Genomic DNA, 11945 nt, shown 5'->3' on the forward strand with positions numbered 1-11945 from the left:
TTAGAAATTTCGATTTGGAAATGGGATCACATCACTATGGATTTCATAACTAAATTACCTAAAACACTGAAGGGTTATGATGTCATATGGGTCATTGTGGATCGATTATCTAAGTCTGCTCATTTCTTACCGATGAAAGAATCATATTCAATAGACCAGTTAGCAAAATTATATATTGATGAAGTGGTTACATGTCACGGTGTTCCATTATCTATAATTTCTGATCAAGACAGTCGATTCACGTTAATGTTATGGAAAAGTTTTTAGAGAAAAATGGGTTCACTAATTAAGTTAAGTAGAACTTATCATCCACAGACGGATGGACAAAGTGAACGAACAATCCAGACACTAGAATATATGTTTCGAGCCTGTGTTATTGATTTTGGAGGATCGTGGGATAATCATTTGTCTTTGATTGAATTCTCTTACAATAACAACTATCACTCGAGTATCCAAGCAACACCTTTTGAGGTATTATATGGACTAAAATGTCGAACACCGCTGTGTTGGAACAAGGTAGGTGAGAAACAATTGGCTAGACCTGACATAGTTCAACAAAAGACAAATAAAATTAATCAAATTTGGGAACGAATGAAGGTATCCCAAGACCGACATAGAAGTTATGTTGATAAGCTTTGGAAGCCGAATGAACTTCAAATGAATGATAAAGTAATGCTGAAAGTATCACCCTGGAAAGGAGTGGTTCGCTTTGGAAACAAGGGCAAGCTGAGCCTAGGGTATTTGGACCATTTCCTATCCTTGAATGAGTTAGAGAAGTGGCATATAGACTAGAACTTCTTGTGGAGTTAAGTGGCATTCATAACACTTTTCATGTGTCAAATCTACGGAAATGCCTAGAAAAACCAGAGGTAGTTGTGCCACTACCGAAGATTCAGATTGATGAAAAATTGTGTTTTGAAGAAACTTCTGAAGTCATTACCAACTTCAAAGTAAAGGCGCTAAGGAATAAATAAATTGGATTAGTAAAAGTTCAGTGGCTCTATCATAAGGGGTAGGAAGCCACCTGGGAACTCGAGTCAGAAATGCGAGTAAAAAATCCACATTTGTTTACTTAGTGGAATTCTGGGACGAAATTCTTCTAAGGAGAGGATATTGTAATATTCGGTTTCCATATATAGTTGATCGGGTTTTAAAGTAGTTTGGTAATGGAAAGTTTGGGGTTAGAATATGGCATTTATGGGTTATAGAGGAATCATAAGTACTGCTTTCTGGCACATTAGAAGGGAACCATTCTCCCTTATGTTTTTCAATAAGTGGCCACATTATACCTCATGACATCACAGCTCCAAACAGCAAAGAAAAGCTCACGATGTGAGGGAAAATCATCCCAGTTCCCACATACGTCATGCTAAAATCAAAGTAAAATCTACACCAAAAAGAAATCCAGTCATTTAGAATCAAGAAATGGTAATAGAGATAGAACCTTTACGTGTTCTTATATCTTCCACTCCGAAAGTAGGGAATTGAGCAAATCCACATTCTCCTTTTCCAGTGAAAAACCACTGAAAGATTGCCCACAAGATACTGACTGAAAAGAACTTGGCAAACCCCTTGATTTTCTTCCTATATATAATCATATGCGGAAAAATAGTTGTTAAGGATGTGTAATTGTGTATAATACAACGTTGCAAAAGGTCTATGACATATGTTGCGGGCATACTTTGCCATCATTTCTCCCTGACTATGAAATCCATTGATAAGAACAGTTGTGGCCATGCCACTTGGGAATATTAGCTGATAGTCCAAGATCTGTTGAATAAAATTGTTAATATGTCGGTAATATATAAAATTGGATACAGAGAATTAATGCAAACATTTCATGCACCTTTAAAAGTGGCATCAGTACAAAAAGACCAACAAAAGAGATTAATAAAAAGTAGCCCATCATCCAACCAACACGAAGTTCTTTTATGTCCCTGGAGAATTTGCACCTCTTGCCATCTCATATGTCTTCTTGTTCAGAGCCAGAAAGTAAGAGCCAAATCCACCTAAAATTTGTCCCCAAAACGAAATAATAATCAAATTTAAAGACCAAGAAACACATTTCAATATGTAAAAGAAGGAAAAATTAAGATTTGAAGATTGAAACCTCCGATGACAATGGTGTAAGAAGCAACTGAACATGTCTGAATCATTGTGTTCTCGTGCCTGGTAAACGAAACGGTGGAAATCCCAGATTTCTGAAGAATCTTTGTCCAAGTTTTCATGTACACAAAACAAGAAGTGCAGCTGAGACATTCAGATAGGAGTCATCCCATTTGTGAGATTCAATTTCATGGCTATAACAGTGTAAAAAATGCTCCCTAAAATAATGCTTGAAATAACTCCTCGAATTGTTATCTATTTTGTCCATGGTTGCAGCCTCTTTGAAACTTGAAGGTGATCATGATCATCATCTTTCTTCTCGATCTCCTCTCTATCTCTTTAAATCTCTCCAGTCTCCTTCATTTCTGTGTTTCTCATGGCTTTAGACATCAAAAGAAATACAAAGATAAAACTCATAGACAAATGAATAAATAGAAGATGAAAACTTTACATTTTCTTTCGGACTTCAACCTGCTTTTGTTTGCGCTCATACTCTTCTCGGATCTTCTTTTTCTCCGCCTCCACTAATTGCATCTTCTCAATATTAAATTCCTATACCAATCAGATATTAAATGATAAATACATCTAATAATCGTGTAATTACTAAATTGTTGTATAGAGGTACATACCTCTTAAAATCCAGTGCATATGTGAATCAAACTTATTTGAATTTATTGCTACATTTTTTATAGTTTACCAATTGCAATTTTTAGCTAATTCCAAAAGAAAAAATAGATACAAATTTGTATTATGATTATGTAATTAGTGTCCAGAGCTACTTAACAGGTAATGTTATAACCGGGTTTCAGACAACCTGGGTCAAGGTAAAATATACGTGATTAATTGGTAAATTACGTGATGGCATATATATTAATTGATTAATTTCATGAACAATATGCATAGATGAAGATATATATAATATATATATATATATATATATATATATGAGTGGATAATCTTATATGTGATATATGCTATGTGGTGTTATTATTTTATTAAAAAGAGGATGGTATCTTCACCATTAAGCAAAATGGCATTTAATAATATAAAGCCACACCGCCTTAGTCAATATTATAATAATAAACATCCTTCACCGCCTAGGTGGGATATTTAAAGAAAGAAAAAGATAAGGGTTATCCTTATCACTGTATAATTTAGAAAGAAACTCTTGAGAGAGAAAAAGGTGTTTAAAGGCGGTGAGGTGTTCTTCAAGAAATCTGTTGCTTCAAAAGTATTGAAGATTCTGGGTTAAGTGAAGAACTTGTTGTGTGTTAATCTACAAAACAATCTATTTGATAAGGTGAGTTTTATTAATCAAATCTTTATATTTAATGAATATTGAACTATTAAGTATTAATGATTTGGGTATAGAAAGAGCTTGGTAAAAAGCCGTTTTATAGATATTTTAACATAAAGATTATGAGTTTAAAGGTTTGAAATTGTTTTGGAAGAACAAGTTGTTCTTGAGGTTTAAAAAGGTTTGAGTATAAACCTATATTGAAACCATAATTTGGTTTGGAAATTATGAACAGGTTCACTTTGACATATATGACTGAGGTCTGTCTTTGGATGAACTACTTCATATAAATTAATGGGAGGATATAAGGGTGGAATATCAAGAAAGGGGATTATTGGAAGGATATAAGGTTGGCCGTTGTTTGCTCGACCTAACTCTTATTATGATATCTATTAGAGTTACAACAGATTGAAGTTCTCATTTCTTGGTGATTTGAGAGTTTAGAGATGTTGTCTTTAGTAGAAATGATAATAATGATGTTATGGGATTGGAGAAAATATGGCTCATGACCATTGGTTGTGAATAAAATGCTTTGGATAAAAGCATTGATTATGAGGAAACAGAGGAGCTCTGGTTGTACCTTGCAAGAAACCAGAGGGGCTCTGATTAGTTCTCATAATGGAACTAGAGGATTCTGGATGTTGATTTAAAATTATGCAAGTCTTTCATAAATTATTAGTTTAACAAAAGTTTTATATCTTTTAGAAACAAGCTCTGTGTTAAATTTATAGTTTTAAAATAATATTTCAAATAATTTTTATACTTAGAATCCTTTTATGAAAAACAGACTAGAGGGGCTCTGGTTGGCCTTCATGGGTGAACCAGAAGCTCTGGTTGGCTTGTTCTTGTGAACCCTCTGGATAGTAGAACCAGAGGCTCTGGTCCTTCAAATCGAAAATATTTTCTAAGTGTGGTATGTGGAACTAGAGGCCGATGGACACTGTGGAACCAGAGGCCGATGGACACTGTGGAACCAGAGGCCGATGGACTGGAAATCCATTATTTATTTTTAAGTATGGGATTTTGAACCAGAGGCCCGATGGACCTAATCAGGATGCAATTCTTTTATTATTATTCTTTATGTTGAGAGATTCTTTGGTAAATGTTTTTGTGATATCACCATGCATAGCATGAAAAAGGGAAATCTCACTAGACTTTTGTCTAACCCTCATTTTATGTTTTAAAACATGTGTGCAGGTAATACCAGTTATAATATTAATAAGGGAAAAAGCATTCTATGATTACTTCCCTTATATGCTTAGATGTTGGAGATCATGACTGGATATGTTTTGGAGGATAGCTATGATAGTTTACAAATGCATGTATTTTGGAATTTTTAAGTTATGCAATTTGTATCGTAAACCAGTAGCACAGACTCTTGTAATTTTGGACCTATGTGGGAATCTATGTATTCTATGAATATATTCTATGTAATATGCAATGTGTGGAGATTGGGGGTGTTACAGGTAATCCCATTAGCTGCAAATTAGAATGAAATGTAAAGGCAAACAATTACAAATTTTCCAGAAATTCTAGTGTTGCCTTTTTGACAATTACAAAACCATCAACCAAAACACATAGATGCATCCCTTGATTAACATATTGTAAAAGTAATATATATGATTCACCTACATAAATACTCAAACAAGAAAAGTAACTATTAGGATGCAAATAAACTTGAGAGATCTCAAAGATACATTTAGAAGTATCTTAAAAGTGCAACGACTTTAGACCTTACTTGTGGCATCTCGTCCAGTGATTTATCACTTAAAAGTACAACCATTTCAAACCTTGCAGATCCCAATGATTGAGTGCACATCAATGTTGTCTCCGATTGTCATTGCATCTTCTTATGAAAGTGTAAGTAAAAAGTCTCTTACTCTAGTCAAATAGGACTTAGTCTATTGAAGCGGTCTGGACTAAGAGCTCTCATGCAGAAGTTCAAGAACCAGAGCTCTTACTCAAGAGTAAAGGTTCCATTCATACAAAGCCCGTGCTCTATTCCCGTGGACGATCAAGCCTTATGCGCCAAAAAGCATAAGCGTTTGACACAAAGTTACAACTCCAAGACCCAGAGCCTTTGCATAGTACATGCAGAGCTTTTGTATGTTCATGCAGAGCTTCTGGCTACTTTCTCCATGGAACGCATGTGTTAGCCCACACATTCTCGCAAGCGTCTGACAGATTTGACGCGGCTTGACCAAGTCTGCTCCACTTTTCAAGGGAAGTCAAAGATAAGGACGCAGACTAGTCAGCTCAGAATTTCAAGTCTATTTTATAGCATAGTTGTTAGACTTTGGCGTATATAAGGAGGCTTCCTCCTCAGGTTCAGTTAACCTAAGAGAGCCGACTAATACTATACGCAAATTTTGTGAGATTACGTTTTGCTTTGATTGTTCTTCATATTTATCAATAAAAGCATTCGACATATTCAAGTCATTCAATTGTTCTTATTTATACATTGAATATTTCGATTAATCATTCGAGATACATTGTTTGTTTTAATTCTCATCTTTCATAAACTGTGTTTCTACAAATTAAGAGTATCTGGGTTCCAACAACTAGTATCAGAGCCAAATCGATTAACTTCTATCGATTCGATCTTTCTGTAGTAGATTCAATTTTCTTGAACAATACTTTTTCATGAACTGCTTTTTGTTTGACTGCAGTTTGGACCCAAAATTCATCGATTCATCATATGATTAAATGTTTTAATCAAATTCCTTTTAATGGATTTCTTCTTGGATGAATACGAACATATTTTGATAATAAAAATTTGGTTTATTTGATGGAGTTTCTTGGAGTCAGTCGAACTTTTGAACCTTAATTTTGTCAGATCTACGCGTAGGCGTTAAGCAGAAGTTCATGGTGCTCACATACTAAGGCAATGGGCGTTTTGTTTGTCAAACCTATACTTATCGCTCATATCTTGAGTATTTGTTCATCGTCTCTCCTTGTAAATCTGAATCTGTAAGAGCTTATAGATTTATTTACCTGAATCACCAATCCTATATGAATATGGCGATATCCCTTCATGTTTTGCTATTAGAAGCATCAACAGCAATACTGTCATTTTTCTTTGAATTGACCTGCTGTTTCTTGAAGCCACAAAGCTTAATGTTAATTCTTCTCTCCAGTTCTCAATTGCAATGGTGTTTGCTTTGGTTATTCAAGTTATCTCCAATTGGATCAAGCTCTAAAGCTGAATTCCTACTCAACTTGCGGTTTAACGAAAGATTCTTTGTCATAAGACTGGTTGCACTGTTTTGTCAAGAAATTCACACATTTATCGATATCTTAGTTGGATTAATTTGCTACCTTTGGGGTTGAGTGGCTATTTTGTGCTTCAAAGTATGTGTTGGGTTGTAGGCAGATTAAAGTTGCATTATGTGCAATTAGTGGTGCTGCATTCACATTGAATCTGATTTGGTCTATGAGTTGAAAATGAAGATTAGAAAGCTACATTCAGGGGGGAGCTTGAAGATTCCATCTATACCAAGCACACTAAAGCTTTATTGAAGAAAGCAGAGGGGAGAAGACCTAAAGGATTCAAGAGGATGCTTGCTTTATAAAACTTTAGGGGGGAGATTGTTAGGACAAAATTGATCCTAATTATTCTAAAAGTTTTATCAAGCAATCGGGGACAAGGATGGAAGATCTGAAGATGCTGATGTGCTAAAACGACTAAGTCTGGAAGAAGACCAGAGCCCCTCTGGACGATGGTTGTATAAACTTGAGACTCTGGACTCTAAGTCCTTTAGGACCAGAGCTCCTCTAGATGACAAGAGCTCTTTTGGACGACCAGAGCCTCTGGACTCTAAGTCCTTTAGGACCAGAGCTCCTCTGGACAACCAGAGCCTCTGGACTCTATGTCCTTCAGGACCAGAGGCCCTCTGGTTGGTCTATGCTCTTGACGACTATCTTCAGAATCTTGAAGGATGATGTTGATCCCATTTTCGATAATGATCATTTTCTTGTTTATAGGATTTAGTTACCTTATTTATAGGATTTAGTTATCATGTAAATATCGCCTATATAAGAAGTGATAGAGGCATAGAATAGAAGTGAGATGAATGACCAACACTTTGTAACACACAGATTCAAACATATCACATGAGAGTCGATTAGGATTTTTGAGAGAGTTTGTATTCAATAAAGAAAGCGGCAACCAATTTTTAGACATCTTCTTCTACAAATCTCTCATTTTATATTCATGTTAAATTGTTCTACTGTCAGATCTCGGTTTAACATGAACTTTTAAATGTCATAATGGTGTTCCAAATGCAGAAGGTATAAAATGCTTTCCAGTTTAGCTATTTCAACTTGAACAATAACTGAAGGGGAATACTATATATATTGGCCGTATCTCTAAACGGTCCACCCTCTTTTAAGCTTTCACTATTAGGAGCATCAAAGATAAAACTACTAACGTAAATATGTACAAACAAAACATAAGCTTTATGATTTGCTTTCAACCCATACATAAGTTACCATAAAGAGATTCAAGATTTGTTGTAATACCATCTTTTAGTGTGCATGAAGATCCATCTATATTGTTCAGAACCTTCAAGGAATGAACTTGATCGTATTTTTCTTGTTTCAGACCAACAAAATTGATATTATGGAGCATATAAGAGCAATGCAGCAAACTGACATAAGCCTTAACTCTTTTAGTAAACAATGGTTATGACTATGATATGAATATTTCTCATGTGTCACCAATTTTAAATCAATAAATAAAATAGGATGGACAGTAGTAAGAATGCAGTTATAAGGTATTACCTAGTCAGCCTTCTCAAACGATCTTCTAGGACATCCCCTGAGTCTAAATTGTCAGCAATTTCTTTGACTCCCTGTATGATTAACTCACAAATCCACATGCACCTTAAGTACAGTCTTATGATGTAAGAAACACTGGAAAAAGGTTCAAAGAAAATTGTTACAAATGTTCAAAGTTAAAAAGTATAGTTCTTTTTGGTGGATTTTTTGCAGCTGCGTAGGCTTTTTTTCCTGAAAGCTATAACCAAAGCTAATTGTAACAAATATTTATCACTCCAAAATGATATTATAAAGAGTTCTACAACCTCATGATGATGCTATGACTAAAAGGCAACAACCCTTCTTTCCAAATCCAATTACCCCCTCCACCACTTCAGGCCACCATATCTATCAACAACCACCACTTTTTTCTCCTCCACCACGACCCCACCTCCACCTCCACCTCCCTCCACCCCACGACGACGACGACCACCACTAATTGCACCACCACTCACTCAATCTCCACCATCCCAACTCAACCCATCAATTTCTCCAACTCACCGATTCTTTCTGCCCTCGTCTCTCCTACCTCCGCCCTTGCCTGCCGCCAACCCTCCCAAACTACAGCCATTGTCCATGGGAATGTAAAATTACCAAAAATACACTTCAGATTATCCGTTCTTGTGGATCTATTCACCCCACAACTCTAAAAGGAAGGCTGCCAATATGACATTTTAGGGTTTCTTGATAGTTTCTTGAAATTTGGAATTGAAGTTGAATGGGAAGAAAAAGATTCTTACTTTTCAAACTGCACAACATGCAAATCCATCATGGCGTTTGTGGGTTCAATTCAATCTGACCCAAATAAACCATTTTTATGCTTTCAATCCTCAATCCAACCTCAAAAATCATCATCGGAGGTTAAAAAACCCAAATTACGAGTAGCAATGATGTCTTTAGTTGTATTATTTCTATGTTTTCTATTGTTCATCTTGATAAGTACATACATTTCTAGAAGAAGAAAGAACTCACCTTTAGAAGATCCGACGGTTATTTACCTCCGCCGCCATTGATCCGCCAGCCTCCTCCCACCGATGTTCACCTTCGATGAGATTCAATCATTGACAAACAACATCGACCCAAACCGGAAAATCGGAGACGACGAAGCATAAGCGAGAAACTTATTTGACAGAGATTAAACCATGGGAAAGTATAAATGGTTCCTCCAGACCTGAATCGCCCTCTTTCATGTAAAGGGATGATCTGAATCGACCTAGATAGCAAAATCAAATCAAAAATACTCATTCAATAACACATACCTACCTATTGATTTCCTTGGAAAATAGATTCAATCGATACATACCATTTTCAACCATATTTGTGGATTGCGAACCAAACCAGAAAACAAAACCCTAGATCTCAAAATTCATTTTAAAATGGAAGGAAGCGTCTAGATGAAAACCGATTGGTAGCATATGTCTTCTCTCGCCTCCTTCCATGTGTTCTTGCTTGTGATACATAAACGAGGTCTGTGGTAAAATGGGTCGCAGAGATTGAATACAGAAGAACAAGAAAGCGGCCCATTGTGGTAATTTTAGAAGTTTGATAAGAGAAAGCAGGTTTAACCTAATTAGGATTTGGTGTTGGCATACAAAACTTATACATTGTGTATAATAATTTGTAATTAAGAGATTTTTGAATTTCTTGTATAAAATGGTAATAATCTATACTTTAAGTATTGTAATTAAGATTTAAATATAAATGGTTATTAATATAGTATAGATATATCAATGATATGTAATTTTGTACGACATTTTTATTATGAGTAACAAATTTCAGATATTAGAAAACAAAAAACTGAAAAAGTACCCAAAACATAATCACAAACCAACTGTACAATCCACTCTTTTATATATAAATGAATTAATTAATTTATAACTTAAAATACTTTTAAATAAAAAAAAAAACAATAACAAAATGTAGGCGACAATACATAACCCACCAAGATCTCTCTCTCTATCTTGATAAAGCATTTACAACAATGGCTATCACCACCTTCTTCTCCTTCTCCTTCATCCTTGTCCTCTCTCTCTTCACCCTGATATCTGCAAAATGTCACCCAGATGATGAACAAGCCCTGCTTTCTTTCAAGTCCGCCATCACCGCCGACCCCTCCGCCATGCTTTCATCTTGGAAACCTGCCACCGACTGCTGCATCTGGGCTGGAATCTCATGTCAAGCTCCCAACAACCGTGTCAATAGTATATCACTTTCCGGCCAACCCAACTCCTACTTATCGGGTACCATATCGTCTTCCCTCTCAAAGCTCCGTTTCCTTGATGGTATTTACCTCGAAAATACACGCAATTTATCGGGTCCTTTTCCCACTGTTCTGTTTCATCTTCCCAATCTCCGGTATGTTTATATCGAGAATAACAAGTTATCGGGTCGGTTGCCGACAAATATTGGTAACTTGACCAGACTCTATGCACTTAGCTTAGAGGGTAATAGATTCTCTGGGAAAATACCGAGTTCGATCTCCAAGTTGACTGAGTTATCGCAGCTCAAACTCGGTGGCAACCATTTCACCGGAACGATACCCGACGGAATACGACAACTTAAGAATCTAACGCTTCTAGCTCTAGACCGGAACAAACTTACCGGGAGTATTCCGGATATTTTCACTTCATTTTCAGACCTTCGGGTTCTTAGATTGTCGTATAACAGGTTTTCCGGTAACATTCCGGCGAGCATTTCTGGTCTGGCTCCGTTACTGGCGTACCTGGAATTAGGCCATAATTCACTAAGCAGAAGAATCCCAGATTTTCTCGGCAAGTTTCGGGCGTTAGACACTTTGGATTTATCGTGGAATCGATTTTCGGGAACGGTACCAAAAACTTTTGGGAATCTGACGAAGATCTTCAATTTGGATCTCTCACACAATCAACTAATAGATCCATTTCCTGTTATGAATGTAAAAGGTATTGAATCGCTGGATTTGTCGTATAATAAATTTCATCTGAAACAGATCCCGAAGTGGGTGTCGTCGTCTCCGATTATATACTCTTTGAAGCTTGCAAAGTGCGGGATCCAGATGAAATTAGACGATTGGAATCCATCGGAAACGTATTTCTATGATTACATCGATCTATCGGAAAATGAGATCAACGGGAGTTCTGTGAAGCTGTTGAATCGAACTGATTATTTGGTGGGTTTTTGGGGTTCAGGGAACCGATTGAAGTTCAATTTGGAGAGTTTGAAGTTTCCGGCGACGTTGAAGACGTTGGATTTATCGAGGAATTTGGTTTATGGGAAGGTTCCCAAGGCGGTGACAGGATTGAACTCATTCAATGTTAGTCATAATAAGTTGTGTGGGGCTCTGCCGGCGACCACATTTCCGGCGAGTTCATTCGCCGGGAATTCTTGTCTGTGTGGATCTCCGTTAGCACCATGTAAGGCCTAAGGGGTGTGTTGTGTACTAGTTACTTTGCTCGGTGTTTTTGTATTAAAAATGTTATATTCAATAATCAAAATAAATTAGTGATTTATAATAAATAAATTTATGTACTATATAATAGAAAATTTAACAAAAACTCTTAAAAATCATTTTTTATACATAAATTACAGTTTATTAATGTATATTATTTAAAATTTAAGATTATAAGTAAATTGTGCATAAATATAACTTATTAAAGATTTATTTTTAAATCATATAACTAACTGTAAATAAACATAATTAAATACATAATAAATATATCATTTTAAATGCAAAAAAATTAAAATA

The 11945-nt window shown here is 35.8% G+C and overlaps 1 protein-coding gene and 1 pseudogene across 1 annotated transcript; one reads left to right on the forward strand and one right to left on the reverse strand.

The window, feature by feature from the left end:
* Nucleotides 1-440: 440 nt before the first annotated feature.
* On the reverse strand, nt 441-9231 carry LOC112502390 (annotated as a pseudogene).
* Nucleotides 9232-10202: 971 nt separating this feature from the next.
* On the forward strand, nt 10203-11691 carry LOC112502391 (DNA damage-repair/toleration protein DRT100-like). The gene has a single exon (XM_025106279.1). The coding sequence runs from the start codon at nt 10203-10205 to the stop codon at nt 11622-11624; it is 1422 nt and encodes a 473-aa protein (XP_024962047.1). The 3' UTR covers nt 11625-11691.
* The last annotated feature ends 254 nt before the right edge of the window (nt 11692-11945 follow it).

The sequence above is a fragment of the Cynara cardunculus genome, unplaced genomic scaffold (genome assembly GCF_001531365.2).
Source record: "Cynara cardunculus var. scolymus isolate 2C unplaced genomic scaffold, CcrdV1 Un_Scaffold_1331, whole genome shotgun sequence".
Taxonomy (NCBI): domain Eukaryota; kingdom Viridiplantae; phylum Streptophyta; class Magnoliopsida; order Asterales; family Asteraceae; genus Cynara; species Cynara cardunculus.

Excerpts from the sequence above, each read along its gene's own strand:
- LOC112502391 (XM_025106279.1), top strand. The coding sequence starts at position 10,203 with ATGGCTATCACCACCTTCTTCTCCTTCTCCTTCATCCTTGTCCTCTCT.